Source organism: Trachurus trachurus, assembly GCF_905171665.1.
Source record: "Trachurus trachurus genome assembly, chromosome: 7".
Lineage (NCBI taxonomy): Eukaryota > Metazoa > Chordata > Actinopteri > Carangiformes > Carangidae > Trachurus > Trachurus trachurus.
Window position 1 is genome coordinate 15350124 of NC_139901.1, and position 20824 is coordinate 15370947.

The 20824-nt window shown below is 40.5% G+C and overlaps 1 protein-coding gene across 11 annotated transcripts in view; it reads right to left on the reverse strand.

Moving 5' to 3' along the window:
- ubr4 (ubiquitin protein ligase E3 component n-recognin 4) overlaps positions 1-20518 on the reverse strand; it is a 49002-nt gene extending 28484 nt beyond the window's left edge. For 4 of the 11 annotated variants that reach the window (XM_083975091.1, XM_083975089.1, XM_083975088.1 and 1 more), the window contains exons 1-35: positions 20393-20518; positions 17135-17232; positions 16914-17017; positions 16576-16705; positions 16128-16273; positions 15879-15978; positions 15362-15503; positions 14909-15033; positions 14664-14788; positions 13948-14007; positions 13637-13827; positions 13281-13389; positions 12824-12961; positions 12433-12550; positions 11062-11103; positions 8425-8612; positions 8113-8269; positions 7875-7960; positions 7394-7563; positions 6280-6559; positions 5763-5895; positions 5460-5539; positions 5196-5324; positions 4538-4720; positions 4129-4251; positions 3791-4020; positions 3346-3464; positions 3160-3257; positions 2616-2773; positions 2292-2498; positions 2071-2172; positions 1881-1981; positions 792-1179; positions 581-644; positions 282-473 (exon numbers count right to left, since the gene is read on the reverse strand). In XM_083975091.1, coding sequence (XP_083831217.1) covers positions 282-473; positions 581-644; positions 792-1179; positions 1881-1981; positions 2071-2172; positions 2292-2498; positions 2616-2773; positions 3160-3257; positions 3346-3464; positions 3791-4020; positions 4129-4251; positions 4538-4720; positions 5196-5324; positions 5460-5539; positions 5763-5895; positions 6280-6559; positions 7394-7563; positions 7875-7960; positions 8113-8269; positions 8425-8612; positions 11062-11103; positions 12433-12550; positions 12824-12961; positions 13281-13389; positions 13637-13827; positions 13948-14007; positions 14664-14788; positions 14909-15033; positions 15362-15503; positions 15879-15978; positions 16128-16273; positions 16576-16705; positions 16914-17017; positions 17135-17232; positions 20393-20517 — 4941 coding nt within the window. In that variant the 5' untranslated portion in view covers position 20518. The remainder of the gene's footprint in view (positions 1-281; positions 474-580; positions 645-791; positions 1180-1880; positions 1982-2070; positions 2173-2291; positions 2499-2615; positions 2774-3159; positions 3258-3345; positions 3465-3790; positions 4021-4128; positions 4252-4537; positions 4721-5195; positions 5325-5459; positions 5540-5762; positions 5896-6279; positions 6560-7393; positions 7564-7874; positions 7961-8112; positions 8270-8424; positions 8613-11061; positions 11104-12432; positions 12551-12823; positions 12962-13280; positions 13390-13636; positions 13828-13947; positions 14008-14663; positions 14789-14908; positions 15034-15361; positions 15504-15878; positions 15979-16127; positions 16274-16575; positions 16706-16913; positions 17018-17134; positions 17233-20392) is intronic. The other 7 variants (XM_083975094.1, XM_083975093.1, XM_083975087.1 and 4 more) reach the window with 3 other exon arrangements.
- Between the last annotated feature and the right edge of the window lie 306 nt (positions 20519-20824).

Here is a 20824-nt window from a genome sequence, read left to right on the forward strand (position 1 = left end):
TGGAGCAAAAAAAAAGAAAAGAAAATAACAACACTATTTACTATTACTATTAAATGCATAGCTTGACTATGTTTCAGTGAATCACTAGTGGTACAGGCTTTTAATATAATAATGTTACTTGCAGGTCCACAGTGGAGATAAAAATGTTAACACATGTAGCAGATTGACCCACTACATCCCCAAACTAAGACTGGTGGTGTCTGTGGCTGCGAGCTCCAGACAAACTGTTTTCTGAGATTTTGTATCAAAGAGAGGATAGACATAAAGGGGTGAGATCTCACAGAGTCCTCTGCCTGGGAATCATCCTCTTCTACTGCAAGTTCCTCCACCCAGTCCGAGTCCACCTCCATGGCCTTCTCTTCTCCCTCCATCAGCAGTGCTGAGGTACCTTGTCCACTGCTTTGCCGCAAGGCGTTCATTACATCAGCCAAATAGGAGATGATGTGGCACGAACACTCCAGCATGCTTGCATGCTAAAACCAAGGAACAAGTGCAGAAAATTGACATAACCTTTCATTCAATGCTAATTTGACAAATTTAGCATTTATAATTTGTGGCAATTCACTGATTAACAACATACCTTTCCTTGGGATACGTTCGTGCTCACTTTTTCCACAACATTCTTCTGTGTTAAATACTTTTTGCTGCAAAGAAGAATTTGAGTAACTTAAAAAAAAAAGTAACTCGTGAACAACTAACCATTTATATGTCTGGTCTTTTACTTTATACCTAGTACTGATGCCAAAAAAGCATAAATCAGGAACAGCATATCAGTGAAACTTGTTTCTTACCATCTGGTCAGCCAGTCAATAGCTGCCCTGTGCAGCTGCAGGTGGCCGGCCCCTTGTCCAGCACTGGCGAGTGTGGCCATGATGACCATGAGCTCAGGAAAGCCCGTTCCATCCCCATTGGACAGCATGTCTGTTGCCATGGGAATGAGTGTGCTGAGGAGGACGGTGCACACTCCTTCTCCCACCTGGCTGTTGTCGCGCACAATATGAGTGGTGAGCACCTGCAGAAGTTGCCGGTTTTCCTGCACTATTTCCAGCTGTTCCGAATCCTTCGGTGGTGTGGCCGTCATGCGTGTCAGCCAGGACTGCAGTCGAGATGGCTCCACACAGGCCAGCTGGGCCAAAGAGCCACACAGGCACAGCAGGCTGGGGTTTGGACTCTTCTCCGCTGGGGATAAAAGCAGGACCATGACGTTTAAGATAACAGAGACATCTGATGCATTGGCATGTTGCAGCTTTTTTGATTTTTGACACTTTAAAAGGTAGAGTCTGGAGGTTTTTGGTCAAAAATAAACGCTAAACTTATACAAATGAAATCTGTCTTGATCATCACCTATGGGCATCTAGTCCTGTGTGGTGGTGACTGTGCCTGCAGAGCCCCCTCCCCCTGCCTGTATTTTGGTCTTTTGCTTTGTTTTGTTGTGCACGGGGACGCTTCTGGGGGGAGAGTCTGTGTTTTCTCTCCAGCCAATGACAGAGCTCAGGTGAAGCTCCGCGCAGCACAGTAGGAGGGCTGCTAGCCCCACTAGCTGTCCCGGATGCTAGCGGGTGCTAGCAGCGGATGCTATCCGCCATCACGAACACCCGCTAGCTCGACGTTACTTCTGCTAGCGATGGCGACTAGCATCCGCCGCTAGCACCCACTTCACAGCTCACCACAACGGTCCTCCTACTTGTTACAGCATAACACTGGAGGCTCCCGTTGCCGGTGACGGTCGGGTATCGGCCTGCCACTCCAGCGCTTTACTCGGACTGTATTTCCTTTTCGTTGAATGTTTTGTTTACAAACTGTAACAAACAAACCTCCAGACTCTACCTTTACACTAAGTGCGTGTTATTGAAATTAACTCTCACAACATGGAGACTTACTGAGCTGGAAGAGCTTGGTGAAGAACTTCAGCACTCTGTTGCAGAACTTCGCTGACAGGTTTTCATTGGCTGTTGCCATCATAATCTGGACAAGCTCACCACTGGAATAAAAAGCAGTATGAATCAGGTGCACTACACATGATGTACACATGTGTAACAATGTGGACTGGTTTATCACTTAAGCACATACCTGAAAGAGAAGAACTCCTCCATGGCCTTACGGACTTGACTGCTCTCAAGCTGTTTTTCAAGGTACTGGAGGCATTCCTCCAAGACAGACTCATCCAAACCACTGGAAAATCAGAGAAAAGCTTGTGAGATCAACAAAAAAGCAGACAGTTTAAATGGTTTAGAAATAGAAAAGTAGAAAAAAACATTAATGCTGTTAATAATGTTTTACACAAGACTAACCTGTTGGGGTCTGAGTGGTTGGCAATGATGTTGTAACACCCAGTCACCAAACGCTCATAGATGCGTGCCAGGAAGGCGTCTGACTCTGATGGTCCGAGGATGCGCTCCAGTGAGGTGCTGCTGATCTCAGCCACGCTTTCTGTGCTGCTCTCCAGGAGGAGGGGCAGCAGAGTGCGCACAACCTGCGAGGGATTCAGCTCCTCAGTGCTGAGGGGGGCAAACATACAGTCATTTCAACAGGCAGCTACAGCACAGGCACGTAGACTCCATTGATGACATATCACTGCTTATGTGTGAAATGATTCAGATTTCAGGAGCTCTTACACAATGAGGTCCCCTGTGAGGCGAACCAGCGAGAGTAAGATGTGTTTGAGGGAAGAGACCAGAGGCAAGGACTGACAACTCAGTGTGCCCAGGTGAGCCGCTTGGATGGCACTGATGTAGCTCTCTGATGGAATGGTATCATTGGCAAAGGCATTTCGCTGAGAGAGAAAACAAACCAGATTATTAGTCTCATTATTGCTGATAAAATTATTTTTTGCCGTGGTTGGCAGGGTCTTTATGTAACTCTTTATCGTATTGTCTGATACAATTAATATCCTACAACAAATTCAATTAGGAGTCTGCATTAAAACAGAAATTTCAAGAAATGTTTCTAAAAATTACATGCTACACTCAAATAAATAAAATAACCACAGTAAACTGCTCTGAACATTTATTAGACAGAGCCAACAGAACAAAGGTAGGATGTCGCATTTTATGGTCATGTTGTCAGACGAAGAGTTTAAGAAGGTTCAGGTGGTAAAAGCAAAACTACATTCAGCGATTAAATTTAACTGAGCCATAAGTAACAACTTCAGTCACTTACCCATGAGCCAATGTTGGGGAATTCATTGGTGTGGATGCTGTTCCAAGTCTCACAAATTGTTTGAACAGCCGATGGTAAGTTCTGCACGATGCTATGACCTGTAAAGTTTCATTTTAAAAGGTTAGATTGCATGTGCACAAATTATAGGAAAGAACGTGCTTCTTTCTGAGTAATTCTTCCACATACCGAGCACGTTGGCCTTGCAGCGAGTGGATCCAATAGACAGAACTGCAGCGTAACCTTGGAGCTTGGCATCTGTCAGCTTGTTCTCTCCTTCCTCTGGGATGTTCATTAGTAGGTAAGACCTGTTTACAGGTTACACATTGGATTCAATTTTACACACACATATGCAAAAAGATTGTTTCTCAGTACTGTATGATCTGAATGACATGTTGTCGGACCATGAAGGCCATGCAACTTCACCACTGTAAATTCTGTTTGAATTTGCTGATATGTTTACATTTGTCCTCTGTAACATGTGGAAGACCATGTGGGAAACCATGTTCCTTTTTTGTTTAATCATCTACTTTTAATCTGTATTCTTAATTCATCAAACAAATTCAGTCATCTTTGGGCCTGCCAGATAAAACTGGTGAGTGTGTGATGAGCCACATCAGCTCTTCTTTCTCACCTGGTGAAGGCTGTGTAAACATCAGTGAGCTGTAGTGTGGCTGGCAGCAGGTTCTTTGTAATCTCAGTGGATTTATGGGCATCTGCCTCGATGGCAACCTTGGATAGGTGCTCATCTAAGGAAACCTGCACTTTAGAGATGACTGCATCCAGTGTATAGATGGCTTGCAGAGAGGGTAACTGATGTAGTGGGAGAATGGCGTTTGGGTCTACACTGGAGAAGGTGGAAATCTGCAACAAAAAACAAAGTAAAGCTGTGAAAGGCTGAAAACGGAGTACAGACAGAAGCTGACTAACAATAAATATGCACATCATCAGTGACGACGTTACAATAGTTACCTGTCTGGCGATGTACTCCTCTGCCAGCTCCACGTCATATTTAACCGTACTGCACTTAGCAGAGGTCATCTCAACTAGTGAGGCTGCTTGGTCGGCTTTCATTCCCTGCTTCACCAAGTGTTCCTGTCAATGAGACACAGGCATTTTATACATCAAAACATCAATGGACATTAATTATTGAAGATATTACACAATAGGATTAAGGACAGGATACGGGACATAGAACACATTTAAAATCATAAATCAAGCGTGTAAAAAAAAATGAACACATTATTGTTTCCAGATTAATCGCATGCGTTAATTTTGACAGCCCTAGCTGAAAATAAAATGATGAAACAAAGTCATATGTAATAGTTGGCACCCTTCATGCTGAAAAAGCATTCAGTTGTATATTCAGCTGTCAACTGACCTTGATCCAGTTCACATAGGTAGATACCCGGAGACGTGAGGACCACCGGAGTGTGTGCAGAATGTCGCTCTCACTGGGGTCACTGCAGCCATTCTTTAGCTGCTCCATGTAGGCTTTTGAAGGAGGTAAAACACCCAGAATCCTCCACAGCACCAGGAAGTAGTACTGGAGGGAGCAGGCCTCCTGTGCACAGGTGATAAACATACATTGTTCAATAAATTGCAGTCAGTTGCTGTCAAAGCCACTGTCTGCTGCTGCTCAGCGTGTATCAATTAAAACGTATTCTTCTATGTAAATTAGTAAAGAATCTATCTCAATAACATTACAGGGGTGCAAACTCATCAGGGGTAAAAAAGGTGACAAGATTAATGTCATTAAGATTAATTTGTTCACCTCTTGATTACTTTTTAGTACCATTAATTTAGTCTGTTGGTGCTCGACAGAGATTTCTCAACCTCATACTATATGCAGATAGGCCATAACAAGTCATTTCTGCCAGAAGATGCAGGTCAACATGGTAAAACAATATTAAGAGATATAACCCATAAGTAATCAGCAAAACTTCCAAAAGTAACAGAAACTAATACAATCTTATTATGTCTTGGGCTTACTTTCCCTGGTGCACAATTCATATTTTGTTTGTGTGATGTGTTCTCACCATAGGAGTGATGGGCTTGTTCTCCTGTCTTCTTGCTGTGTCAAACTGAGAACCTGCTGCCAGGAGCGAAATGAGCCTTGCATACAATTCATCATATTTAACTGTTCCGTTGAACAGCTTAGGAAAGACCTATTGGGGAAAAAACCCATATAAAAATATCAATGATATACAAGTATTGAATATATGAATTATATTTCTATATGCATGCACCATCTCCAGCATACCTAACTGTATAAATGAAAATGATTTGAGAAAAGGTCTCACCTTGCTGTCTAGTCTGCTGATATCATCTTCAGATACCTCAGGGGACAGAACGCAGTAGAACTTGGGCTGAACATTTGAATCTAAAGAAAAAAGAATTTGGATACATGAATGTTTCACCCACTACCAATGAAAACAGTATCAAACATCCTATTTGTGGATAAGAAGGAAGAACATAAAAGCGGAGGTTGGAAGATATGAATGCTGGGAAATATTGGTTGTGGCAATTATTTTTATTTTACCAGTGACATTACTAAGATTGGTTTAAATCCTCAAAAGTTAGTTTGTGGTGAGTTTTGGTCCTACCTGCTGAACAATGTTTGGCCCAGTTCTCCTCAACCTCTTTGAATCCATAGTAAAGAGGGAGACTGCTGCGTTTGCCACCTTCCTGAAGAGAACTAGGCCCAGTGGATGGTGGGGTGAGGAGGTTGTACTGCACCTACACACAGATTTGAGTTACCATTGTTATTATCCAGTTGCATTAGAAAACAGTTCAGAATACCACTTCATTTGGCCGCTATGTTATTCATGTAGTTAATCAGAACAAGTGGCATTTTAATGAAAGACATTAACTAGCAAAGTGACTGTATGGGAAAAAAATCCACACCCTGCATTTAAATCAAACAATAACTTATTTACTAACTTGGTCCGACTTAGAAATTATTAAATCAACATATCCTCTGGATGATATAAACCACAATAGGATAGGATAAAATATTTAGATAATATAAAATAAAAGGAACATTTACAACCATACAACCAACTTTTGTGTAATTTACTGTCAGGACAAATCAAAAACAACCATTAGAAAATAATTGTTGACCTGTTCGAAAAGGTACAAGGGGGCCTTGGAGTAGTGGCGCAGCAGGTAGTCAAACACAAGCAACAGGCGGGCCAGGTTGAGGGGCACCGCTTTCAGCTGGGAGTCTCTGCTCTGTGCCACTTCAATGATGGCCTGGGTGACCAGGGTGAGGACTGACCGTCGCCCGCGCTCAGACAGATTGTGGAAAAGGAGCAGCAGGAGCTGGAGGTGCTCCACATTAAGGTCGTCTTCTCCTTGAACAGAACCCTGGATGGTGTGTTGCTTCAATGTTCCCAAAAACCTTAGGGTAAAAGGTAACAGAGGAGAGAAATTGTAAAAAAGGATACTTACTACATTCACGGAAATCAGGTGTGGTTTTACAAACTCACACATAGTCAATTGCATTGAATACAGATGAGCTTGAAATGTAATTTAAGCTCATGTAACTTAAAGCAGAAGTGAGTGATATATTTGTGTTAATATAAGTCTTAAATAGTTATATCTTCCGACAGCAATCACTTACATAGAGTGTTTGGACTGAAACACGGGTCTGTCAGTCCCTCTGCTCTGCTCTGAGCCGAAGAGAAAACATTTATCGTATCCTACAGTTTTTATGCAATGAGGAGAGAGAACGGCATGCAGGGCTGTGTGTGCAGCCAAGGAACGCCGTGAATGTGGCGACGTAGGGACGAGGACTGTTATGGTGCGTTCAAGGAAACTCGTATTTTTCCGACCGTGAAGTGGTACCAGTTCGATCTGGTACGAGTTCACCGGTCGGAAGTTACGAGTGGCCGTTATAGTGACTTTCACCGGTAAAACAGGTCGGAAAAACACGAGTGGGTTGCCTGAAACGCTACAAAGTCGTAAGTTGTGACTTGAAGCTGTAATTTACAATTTCAAAAGCCTGCCTGGAACGCAGCATTAGCGAAAACGACCGGACCACTTACTTCTGCTTTAAGGTGGATACCAAAGTGAAGCACTACATTGTCTATTTTTGAAATGTTTAGTTTATGTGACAGCAGCCAAATATTTTTTATATCAATGCAAACTGAATTAAATTTCATTACAGTGACAGTAAGAAAATGTTAGCCACTCTCATTAGATATTACAGCCATGGATGCCATGGCAACCATACCTTTCCCAGACTTTCATACATTCAGGCACATCTGGTTCTCCTTGCACATTGGCTTTGTGCTGCCATATGAGGAGAAGTCTGGAGAGGACTGATAATGACTGTGGATGAATGTACAGAGGCCAGGGACCCTCTGAAAAGGGTGCAACACCTAACTGCTGCAGAAGGGTACTCTGAGAATGAGAAGAGGTGCAATAGTTAGACACTGACACTAAACAAATAATTTTTACAGAAGTTTATCATTAGAGATGCCTCGGTCGAGTATATTAACAGACAAAAATCAAATGATAAAGTTTATTCACCAGGCTAAACTTCACAAATAATCTTGTAAGGTATTGATGGAGACAGGCTGCGTTCAAATTATGACAAATGTAAGAAATATTTAAACAATATAAATATATCAGAACATAGCTGCAGCCCTGTGTATTTTCTGGACAAAGGTTGAATTTTCTCCTGTGTGTGCAGTATTACAAATTCCTCTTACCTGCAAGGCCGGGGATGGAAGATCTGATGTCACCAAGGTGTGGTTAAAGTGATACAGAGCTAAAGAAAACACTTCATCTGAGGAACCTGAACAGAAAAAAAATTTATTAAACACTGCATTGCACTGTTGTCTATCAATAATGGATTATATCCATTATTGGCTACTAGGCCAATAGAAGAGAGAGATTTAGGGTTGGTTCTTGAGGTACGATTCACAGTGTGACTGTTCTCAGCCATACCTTTGACATCCTTGTCCACATCTTTGATGATACTGGCTAGTGTAGCCATGTGCTGCTCTGTAAGGGACACGCTCAGATAGTTGCGAATGAAGTTGTTCCTGGACTTGAGCATTGAGGTGGTGATGAAGTTCAGAATGCTGGACGCTAAACTGAGAAACTAGAAAAGCAATACAACTTATTTTTGCTGTCACAAGCCGTTAGTTATGACATAAGGACAGATATGCTAGCATTAAAAATACGGTAATACAAGTGGAGCTTTCTGTCGCCTTGCAACCTTATTCTGTAAGTTGTCAGGTACAAAAAAACACTTACCAGCTCTGGATCTTTACGACCAGCTAAGATGTTTCCATTCTCACTCGGATTCTGCTTGCTGGGGCTCTTCAGTCTGGGAGAAGTCTCCAGCGGTGGGGGTGGAGGTGGTGGTGGGGGAGCTACTTTGTCTTTGGTGGGTGAAATTGTCTCCTCAAACCAAAGCCCCAAGATGGGTTCACTGTCATCATCTAAAAAAAATATATTTATATCAATATCTTAGACTGGAGCTGAGAGATAATCCACAACTTGCAACACGTGTGGTGTGTCATCAAAAGGTAAAATGTACAAAGCTTCAAACTAGTTTATGAAACCTACAACAAATGTACAGGCGGTGGACAAGAGGCAAACACTGCGGTAAAAAGTGAACATGTACTGAGGCTCTGCTGGTGAATATCCACTTAAAGAAAGACACAAACAATTTATCTTCTTTCTATCTATCTTTTTTAGAAGACCCCCACTTTTAACTGTTGTCACTGAGTATGAGATAAAGCTTGGTTTTTGTGTGTTTCCACCAAAACACTTGCCATCCAAACAGGTGGGAAACAATTATGAATAGCATTTTGAATGTTTTTTAATTGAGGAGCTCCAATAGATTCCAAGAATATCATTGAAATGTGATTTGGAATTTAATGGTTTGAAAAAAAAAAAAATTTAAGGTTTATCAGAGTTAAAAAATAAAAAAGTCAACAAAAATACTCTAAGCAAAATAGCATAAAATGTTGATTTTATATCTGGAATCGTGTGTGTCTTTATATACAGTACAGTGAGCCAAACAATGCAAAAGAGAGGGTCAAGTTCACACTTTGTGAGGCACATGTATTGTTACTCTCCAATGGAAGCTGGATCTGCTGTGTGAGAGCACATCACTACTGCATTGTTTCATAACAGTGAGCACTGTGTTACACTCAAAATGTCACAAGCACTAGGATTTTTTTATGCACTAGCATCATGCATCAGCTAGAACTCATGAACGTTTAACAATTACACTAAAATACAGTAGATTTAGTTTTGCATGCTCTTAACAATTTTCAAGCACCAGATTAACCCTCTAACTATAATGATAGAAGGTTGATTCTGTCACATGGCCAACCACCTACTCTTGATTGTTTTTAATTATATTTACTCTGAACAGATGTTGCATTCAGTAGTGAAGACATAATGATGTCTAGAAAAAAATGGAATTGAAATATAATATTACTCATTTTATATGCAAAGAGATCTTTATTGCTTCCCTTCCCTCCCCCTTAGCCATTAAGTTTTTTTTTAATCCTTTGAAGATGGGATTTGAAGCGCTGACAGATTCACCTTCATCTTCACAAAACATTTAGGTTTAACAGAGTCTGCCTGGCATCCTTATCCACCACCTGATCGAACTGTGATGACAGTTTTAGCCCTGTCTTCACAAGTGCAGGATATGTCAGCAGATATGATTACATTCTAGAACACCACCACTACATTATGCACTAACAGCATTTGTCACAGAAAGCCCATGACCAGCAGAGAAGTCACAAGGCACCACTTGAGTTCAGAGCAGAAAGGCCAGTCATTCCAATCAACCCTCTCTAGGTCTGTCCATAATCCACTGAGCATTGATGTTTCCCAGAAGAACTACAGAATTATCAGACCGCTCACCAGCCCTGGCTACTTGTCAATCACAGGGGTTACAATAGCAAAATTAAAACTATAGCAAAATTATCATTATAATTGAAAAGCAGTAGTAGGCGACAGTAGGCGTAGCCAGTTTAGGTGTGTACAGTATGTGTAGATCAACTCAAGTACACAAAACAACTTAATTTTTTTGAAAGAATATCACTTTAAGTTGATATTCACATTTGCATGCAACATACAAAAATCATCTTTTAGGTGACAGCAAGACGTAGCATAGTGTATTTAAGCCCATAGTTTACAAGCACAACTTCAATTTGTCATATTCAAGAATAAGACCACTGTTTTGATGTGGGCGCCACAGTATTTTGGTACTAAAGATATTTTTATTCATGTGTAAAAAGTAACACAATGACAAGTGAGGAAACGATTAAAAATTTATATGATGTGAAACAGGGCCAAGATTGACCTTAAAATTAACATCAATATCACAATCATTTCAAATATTCACTTCAAAAAATGACATCATATAATGTCTGCAGAGAGATGTTGTTGGCCAATTAAAACATTAGCTCTCAACATTTGGAAAGCTAATTGAACAGGACAACTACGGTACGAGGACAGGAACCCACATGGTGCTTTTTGGACCAACTACATTAGCTGGTTGGTTACTGTCAATGTTGTTATCAGTGACTTGTCCATTCAGCACCCTGTTCTCCTGTGAGGTCTTAATGCTTGTTCAGATAAAACGAGCACCCACATGTCACCATTGGTTTTATTCTTTGAACCACACCAAGCCACAGGTGAATCTCTTTGACAAAAAAAACAAGTTTTAGATTTAGTTTGTGTCAATTGGAACACAGAGGAGAGTATGGGACTATTTTGCCAAAGCCTCTTCACCTGTGGCTCCGTCATTTTCTAAGCTAGTAGGGCCACAGCTCAGCCTAAATTGTGAGACAAACAATAACAAAATGAATCTAGGACAGTGAAGTGGACACCAAGTCTTTGACCTGAGGACAGAAAACTGCTGACCTGAAACACAAGCTGCACTTGTCTTCTCCTGTCTTCTCTCTGCTGAAATAGTAGACACTGTCAACTACACTGTCATTGTGTGATGAAGGGACAAAAAAAAATCAATTACTTGACTGTGTGCGTGTGTAGGTGTTCACCCTTCTCACTGCTGCCGTAACCTGACTGAACCACTGACAGTACACCTCATTCAACTCTTGAAAGGGATCTTGCTCTCATCACACGAAACCTTTTTGGGCATGTTACTCAGTCTTCATCACATCCACAAGGAGAAGATGCACTGACCGCACCTTCTTTCTATGGTCCATGTTATGATACTTAATAATTGTAATTAGGGGTGACCTCGAACAGTCGACTATTCGCAGAGTCTCTCTCTCTCTCTCCTCTATGGAGGGAAAATTAAATTCGGGCCTAAAGTTTTATTGACAATATTAAACTAGAGGACGCATTCTCTGTCTATCAATCACGCAGCACCTACACACACACACACACAAAACAGTGCTGTCCATGGTGCTGTGACACTCGACCCCTGAACCGTCTGGCCACACAACGATGGGACTTCACGTTTTCATTCTCCATAAACACTTGTAAATTCCCAGCACACACATCGCTGCACCATCCCCGAAGAGAGACAGTGATGTTCTTCTTCTTCTGATCTAATGCTAACTGAAGAATTACATTTCTTTATTTGGGTGATTTAACTATTTTCTCCGGAGCAGAAAAAGGTGCAAATGAGATCAGGAATCAATGAGGGAAAGACATGATTCGACGATTAGTTGACAATGGGCAAAATCTGACGAATCAGATTTGACTATGAAAATCCTAAGTCGAGGTCACCCCTAGTTGTAATACATTATTTACATAGCTGAGCTCTTGCATGAGTGAGCATTATTTAAAACTACCTGAATAAACCACTTTGTTTTAAGTTTGTGTTTCACTTGTGTTCACTAGTAGCCTTTTCTCTTCTGAGGCCATTTTGCTCCCCTGAATTTTTGCAGTATGTAACTTCAAATTTTTATTATTTCACGAGAATGGCGTAGTAGTAGACCAGCTGCTTTTTCCACCTACTGTATCCAAACCCTCAGTTGCTTTTGAGCTGCATATAATATGTAATTCTGTAGACCTTTAGAGTTATCGTTACTTTACTATCAGTGCTGTGCACAAAAATCTGTGCATTGTGTGCAATTATCTGTGCTCCTGCAGTCAGGATTTACGTTAAAATGACATCCAGACCATAGCCGGGGGTGTGATTTTTCTTTTTGTTTTGCAAACCTCAAGCTGCTAAATGGGTGCAGACAATAGCATGAACTTTCTATCTTATGGGAGCTTACTGAAGTGTTGATTTAAATACTGGAATACAGAAAGACCAAGTACCTTGACTGCTATCCTCCTCTGTGCTGCTGAAGTCATCCTCATAGTAGGTGTTTGAATCTGTAGAAGCGCTGGCATCACTGCTGACTGAGCCCTTCCTCTGCCGTTGGAGAACACAAGCCTGTAAGCAGCAAAAACATAAATTATGTTAATCACATGATCACTTGTCTTTTTAATCATTCACATTAGTGGGTAGAGGACAAACTTAGCAGCTTAAATACCTTTTATTTTTGCTGCATAAACATTCTGTAACATGTTCTGTTTTTTTATATATTTCATTGTGTCTATATTCGACCAAATATCACATTTTGTGTTCATGTAACAATGAATGGTGAAATCAATAATATGACAACAATTGTGCAAATTACAGATATTTGGATAGAAATGATCACACCTTTTTGTAGGAAGTAGAGAGAAGGGTGAAGAGCAGATTGGTCAGGGGCACAGAGTCGATGAGTCTTTGGACCCTCTGGATGGACGTGCTCTGTGCCATGATGTTGAGCTCGGCTGGTGGCCCATCACTTGCCCAGCCCTGCAGGTAGAGCGATGGGGTGTTGGAATAAAGGTAGAAAATAAACGTCATTCTAAGCCTCATTCTTTTCCCCTCACTTTTTATTAATTTTCTAAATCATAAAATAGAATTGCTTTGTATTTTCATTTATTAAATGAGTAAGTGTGTTTGCAAACCTCTGTTTCTGATTTTAACAATGAAAAATAAGACAAGAAGAACAACCAAAGTGATACGGAAAGTCATGTTAGCACCTTACTACAGAAGAGGAAGTTATTTGGTTCTTATAGTGATACTGGGCACAAGTCCAACATTAATATTAACTGCAAAAATAATATTCTACCGAAGTTACCCGATGAAGGGCCTCAACTTGAAGATCCTGGAAAAGGGAAGTCAAAAGTTTGATGGCGTGGTTGGCCAGGATGACAGACAGAACTCCAAACCCTTGGTGTCTAGAGAGAGGATCAAAGAAAGAAAAAAAAAGAAAAAAAATACACTCAAATCAACTTTTAAGTCATCTTTTTTTTTTTTTTTTTTATAAAATAAGCACTGCATATTAAAATACATAGATAGCTCTCTATGCCACTATAGAATATAGCCTGATAAAGAAACAGCATAACTAATAAAAATCCAGACAGAATCAACTCACAATGATACGATAAAGAATATAGTAATTTGTTTTATATTAAGTAAAAATACCCTTTGCCAGGACCAAGCTTAGGCGATCCGGCGCCATCCTTGGTGCGAGCAGCAATGTCTCGGACACGCAGGGCAGCCAGGGGATCCTTCTCTTTGCCTTTATCAGCCAGGGCAGTTGGGCTCAGGTTGAGAATCAGGTATAAGCTGTTCAAAAGGCACCAGGCTCCAAGCAGCTGGAAGTTCTGATAATGCTATATACACAAAGGTGAAAAAAAAATGTCAGAGACCTCAAAATAGTTTACAGAGCTTACTGAACTGGTAGCATAGCATTATTTGACTATCCCATCATAGAACTGAAGCCCGGCGCTCACCTCTCCTCCAGCTCTGCGGGAGTTGCTGATGGCCTGTCCAATCATTTCATAGATCTCCAGCTGTTGCAAACACAAATTTTGTTTTTGTTAGCATTTCGACTGTGCCGTTTTTAGGAAAGTCATGTCAGCAGTGCAGTCAGTCATGATTACAAAAATCCACAGGAAGCAGGCGACGGATCATGATCGGATGATTTTGAAACCTATCACCTGCACTGCCAACCATCAGGACACCAAAACAAAAGATGCCAGTGTCAGACTGATAAAACACAGGACACCTGCAGTGCAGGCTCCTGACAAAATGTCTCACTAGTGATCATGAGAGAGTTACTGAGCAACAGAGACACAGAGTTGTTCTAACCATGGTTAACTCGCCTAAACTGAGAAACGCGGCAAAATAGAAATAAAAGACAATAGCAAATTCATGGATTTCTGACTTTGCTCTGATGGTCTGAAGAACTCTACATTTCTGGCTCGTCTGTCCGTGCACTATGGGTGTCTTATCCCACAGTTACATTAAACTGTCCATGGAGCCAATTGATTTGCTATTTTCACTTTTAGAGACTGTGAGTGTGTGTTTGAGGCCCTAAATGGTGGAAACAGACAACAATGGGCCACAGCAACCGTTTAGCTCCTGAAGAAGAGTACCAAAGAATAAACAAGAAAATATCTCTTAAACATAACCACAAATAAAATTAAAAAATACTGATAATACTCACACATTTTTGAACAATTGTTGCTGCGTCATTTTCATAGTCCTCCTCTTTAGTCCCAGTGGAGGCAGATCGAAGCTGCAAGCCACTTCCTACCTGCAGAATTGCCATGCAAGTGGCCACACTGACACCTAAATGGGTAAAAAAAAACAGTTTTTATAATTACCAATATGACTTGCACAACTAAAAGAAATGACTGCAGAGACTGACAAATAAACTGTTTCACTATGAACTGACAACCAGCCACCTACCAGCATAGAGACAGCTCAAAGCCAGCACAGTCATGTCCAGTAATCTCCCTGGCGTCAAGGGCTCCAGTACAGGCAGGGAAAGTGTGTCCAAAGCCATGGTTACATCTATCACCAGCGAGTGGAATCTGGGTATAGGGTTTAAGAACAGACAGTTAAGTAAATGCTTGGGCGAGAAACACACATTATCTGAGACCCATGTATAAACTTAATCAGGTGATACTGCTTCATCACTGGTCACTGGTCACGTCACTGGTCAACAGAGCATTGAGTACCACGCAAAACAGAATTTCCTCCTTAAAAGTGTTGTTAAAAGTTGTGAATCGAAACTTTGTGAATCATAGTTGAACTTATTCAGGAAATCAACAGCAACACCCAGCCCTAATTATAATAACATGTATCATATTACTCTAATCAAAATATTTTAACCTCATAGTATATGAAAAAAATATATACCCATTGCGGACTGCAGTGGCATCAGCCACGGTGGCAGGCATGATAAAGAAAGAGTTGGCTGATACAGCATCTTGGAAACGGTTGATGTAGCGTAGGAAGTAGGGCAGGTTGAGGCACACTCGTAGCAACTTCTCAGACCCACCTGGAAATACAAGTTATGGAAAAAACTATTAGCTCTAATGAAAAAAAGAAAAATGCAAGTAAACCTACCATGTGGCAATAAAACATCAGGAGCAATAATACATTGGTTGGCAAGGATCGGCAAATGGATTAAAATTAAAATCCATTGAATTTGGGGGGAAAAAATGAAGTAGAAACATAATGCCAAAACATTCATAGTTGAAATGGCAATGTGAACAAGCAAAGACAAAATTCACTGTTATAGAATTTCTCAAGCAACTATTAGTGCATAGTGATTTATCGTCACTATGGTCTAAAATATGTATGAGATATGTTTGTAAACTAAATGCTAATAAGTCAATATTGTCTTGCAATAAATCAACAAGTTTCTACTCACCAAGTTCCTGTAAGCTTGACACATTCTGGGAGACAAAGGCATTTTTCATTTTGGCCTGAACAGCTTGATCTGTGGTTTGGTCATCGCAATCACTCTCAGCCTGCAACAGGAGACAGTTGAAAAATGTCACAATTATGTTGATTTGTTATGGTCAAAGAGCAGCCAAGTGTGCGTGATACCGATAAGAATAGGCTGTAGTGTTTAATACATTTAAGGTAATAGAGTGGGCAGCCACAGGGTAACACTTGCCTGCATGTGTGCTACTGATGGGGAGGCCAAGATGGTGGTAAGGTCAGGGTTAAAAACTGAAGTCAGTTGATTAAAGAAGTTCATTTGTACTTCTTTTTGTCGAAGCTCTGGGTTCACAGCACTGGGCAACTCCTTCTGATCTTCCACTGTTACATGAAGGAAACATTCAAAACCACTGAAAACTCCTTATGTGTCACAAGGGCCTATGGGAATTTTAGCTTGTAAGGATAAAACCCAAAACAACTCTGAACAATAAGTACAATTGTCAATATAGGAAACAACTGTAACAACAAAATTACTACCACTTAAGAACATGCAGATCCACAATGATTTGTCAGTTTTTAATAAAATCTTTTTTATATGAATGAATCATTTTACAACTGCTACTGCAGTGTCATTATCAATAAAGTATTCTGTAACTTTGGTTCATCTCTGAGGGGACACTTACCATCTGAAAGGGTCTTGACTGTTTGAGGCAACTTGGCAGACTTCATCATCGCTGTGAAAGTAATGATTTCTGTGCGATCTAGTCTGCTGCAGCCAGTGCAAAGTCCTTTTATTAGGAGAATCAGGTGTTTCTGGGGAAAATGCACAGTATACTACATTAAACTAGTGAGTTGCAAGTGTTTAAATACCTGGATAGAGCCAAAGTTGCACTCAAGGACCAATTTAGCAGCATTTTGTCTGTTACTGGTGTAAAATGTCTATTCATAAAAATAACCAAAAATTATCCTTTTAATACAGTCCCACAACATTACACTCTCCCCGTCAGTTTCTCTCTCTCACCTGTGATACTGCACATGCTTCATCTGGGTTCTCCAGCCGTAGCAATGAGAACTCAATCAGCACTTTGCACGCTGCAGCAACTGACAACAACTGATTTCTTGGTACTAGAAAGACAGAGACATGTAATTATTGGCTGGAAGAAACAATACCACGAACATCCAAATATTCTGGTATAGAAATTTGTCGATGACAACATATAGGAAAAGATATTAAATACATACTTTGTCCACATACTGTGGTGATGTAATGTGCAGAGAGTGCCACAAATGATGAGTAGAAAGGCTCATACTGCTTGTCATGGTGAAGAATGTCTGATTCACTGCAAATGATAAGTGAAATATCAGATTAATGTTGTAAAATGTGAACTTTCTTAGAATATTTTCATTGCAAATGTATTTCCAGAAAAAAAGAGTTGGGGAGGACAGAACAGAGAAATGTGCAGTTTAGAACAGAAACACTAGAGTTTAGGGAACATAATAACACCTATACCACCCAAAAAACATCCTATGACCCAGAGAAGGTATTAGCAGAAAGGCAGATGCAGTTAAAAAGTCAGAACTGATAAACACAGTTGTAATTGTCGTAATGTCCAAAAAATAGTAGGACATTATGTTTGGCACTTGATATTTGCTTCATTTTGTGGATTATAACTATTAGGCTAAGCTCTGAAGGCGGACATCAAGAAGAGATTCAAATTATTATTGTATAGGAACATCTGTATGCATCTAGCCACATTTCATAGATCAAGACAGTTTGTTATAAGTGTTTAATGTATTATCATATAAACAAGATAAATGGCTCTCATTATAGTGATATAACATTGTGGATTGTCCTCTTGTGCACGATTTAAGTGGTCTTTTCTTACATGTTTGACACTTCTGCTCTTTGGCTAATTGCAGTTTGCCACGAGGAAAACTATTTTCTAGTTAATTATGCACTTAATATTAACCTATTTAATGTTCTCAAACCCAGAAAACACAGAGTTCTTATTGTCAACATGATCTTTCCAGCACCGACACAAATAACCCAAGCTAAATTACACCTCTCCAATATAATTTTATCACATACTTCCAAGCAGTAGGACGGCTGTGCTGCTCAATACTGACCTGGTATTTGAAGGTATAGGTAGGTATATGAAGCCTATGTTTTTTCATTACTTATACTCCACATCGGCATAGTTAATGCTTCTCTATTCAATTTGATGAATGTAAGGGACAATACAAAAATATTTCCATGTGCTGCTCCATGGCAACACAAAGACAATCACCCAATACAATCACCCAACCAAATAAATACACAAAAAAAGCATCTCTGCTGTCTAAAATAACAAAACGATCATTTTTTCTCTGACTCATGCTTTTGCTAAAATAAGCAACAAAATGATGATTTGGTATTTTTACCTGACAACAAAAGAAGACACACATTACTAAGGTAAAGAAACAAGTAGCTCCTACTCACAATTAATCCATGCGCTAACACCTGCTTCATAAACTGTCCAGGGGGAAACAGGCCAATGACAGTAAGCCTAAAACCTGCTAGCTCAGACTAGCTAGCCATCTCATTAAGATATAGTTGATTCATGAAAATATATTTTGTTCCTTGCCATTTCTGGTAGGCTCCTTTTGTCAATGAGATAAATGTTTCCTGGTTAAATTAAGCTTAAATAATTACTTTTTCTCATGCACAGTGCACACCTCCCCCTATCATACATCACATCAATGCTGACAACCAATCAGTTACAAACATCAGCTTTTCTGTTGTTGTGGGGGGAAACAAAGTCAAAATGGAGCTCTCAGTTTGCATAATCCAACTCTTATGTTCAGGATTTTGGAGATTCTTGAAAGGTAAAAAAACAAAAAACAAACATTGCTTTCACTTTCATAGTTTAGCAATCATCATCAGAATCGTCATGTAAACCAAACGTAAACTTAGAGAATAAATTTGTATTTCTGATGTACAACTGTGCAAGTGCATGCATTGCATGTTGTTTGAGGATTACACTTTGCTACACTCAGTATTGTTTAGGTCTGTCACTCATTTAAACCTGTTTATTCAATATACAAAAATACAACACCCCCTGCATAATATGTCATTTAAAGACAGAAGATAGTTACTGGCTTAGGGTGCTTCATTTACAAGTCATTTCAATATCTAATGTACCCTCCATAAACAGCAGGGGCCTAGTGATGAAACAGACATTTGTTAAGGTTACTGACTAAAGCACATCTACATTTTCTCAAACGTTACTTCGATATAAGGAGGTGAGAGAATAGCAAAAACTCCTCCGAGGACAATGCAACCAAGTCAGCGTTTAGTTGTAATACCTGCTGGCTGCCTGATTTCCTTGAAAACGAAACAAACCAGCCTGGTAACAGTGGTGCTCTGATTTGCTAGGTAGTTATTTCTTATCGTGGGAAATAAAAGCATTAAACGCGGTAGGAAGCTGTTCTCTTGACTTTCTCGAAGGATCAGCTGATACTACCACCAAGGAGGAGTGTCAAGTGACCACCTGGCTAAGACACTAAGGCACTATTGATTAGATGATCACCCTAGAATGATATGGTAAACTGGGAACAGTCTACACCGGTTTATGAACAAACAAGTATCTGTAAAAACCTCTGAGACAATAATTAACACTCTCCACAGACGTGCTCCTCTTGGATGACAAGCACTGTACCACCTTTACTTTGGTTTAGCACAATGTCGGATTTTTCCAAAGTACTTATGTCTCCGGTTGTAGCACTCATTTCTCCCCTGACTATACAATACCGGTGATCCCATCACCACCACCAGCTGATCAAAACTGAGTGAACAGCAAAAGGATCTCCGCCTACTTTCAGTCCGACCACAGACAAACACGGAGGATTGTTAGCCAACGATCCCAAACAGTCAGTTGACATCCCCTAAGAAGCTGAATGTGGCAAGTTAAACACATCAGCCAATTCACATTTGGTTCAGTTGAGTTAAATTACGTCGTTAAACAACGCTGTTGGTGTTTGAACACTACGTTATCCAACCCGTTCCACAGGCCCATCAGTTTTCTCGCTGGCTAATGTTTGTGTTAGCTAGCTAATGATGAAGCAAAATTTCCAAGACGTTTCACTGCGGCGTCGATTAACGTTTGCACAGTGACAGAGTAACATGAAGGCACAAAGTCCTTCACTCATGAGCTGTGCGTTGTTTCACGTCGTTTACGAGTTGCCAGCCCCCCGGTGAACCATACAGTATTTAGAGTAAGTTAGCTGGCGTTAGCACATGAGCTAACGTAAGCAGCTGACTCGGTGCCACTGCAGGTTAGAGGCTCAGGTAGCTTGTTAGCCGCTAACCGTTAGCTCAGCGGGTAACGTTTTCCATCGTTTTTAACTGCCCCAGCTAGGTTAGCAAGTTAGCCAGCTAGCCAGCTAGCTAACCCCTGGGTGGACACGACCAGTATTAGAAGGAAATAGAGACACGCAAATTATTGACATGTGGCCGGTTACCTGTTGATTATAGACCCAATAAGCTGAGGTAGCTCTTTCGTTTCAAAAGCGGTGTATGAAGCCGATAAAAGTGGCCGCACCGCCGCTGTCCATTCGTGTTCCCCATCACCTCCGCTCGACGCCATCTTGAATCCCCTACAAAAAAAAACAGCTATTGGATGAAGAAACTGTTGGTGTGAATCGCAGGGGGCGCTCACAATCTCACAAACCGGACTGAAAATTAACTCTGCCTTCTTCAATGGTTTCTTTCAAACAATTCCCCCATGTTTTTTTATTCAACACTCAAGAAAGGGAAAAACTTAATATGAAGATCTTCCTCAGGCAGTTTGACAGCACATTTCCTTTTCCATGTCTTGTAAATCCTGCACACAGCCTTTTCTGGATTTGCCTTCTTTTTATTCAACACTCAAAAACTAAAAAATAAAAATAAAA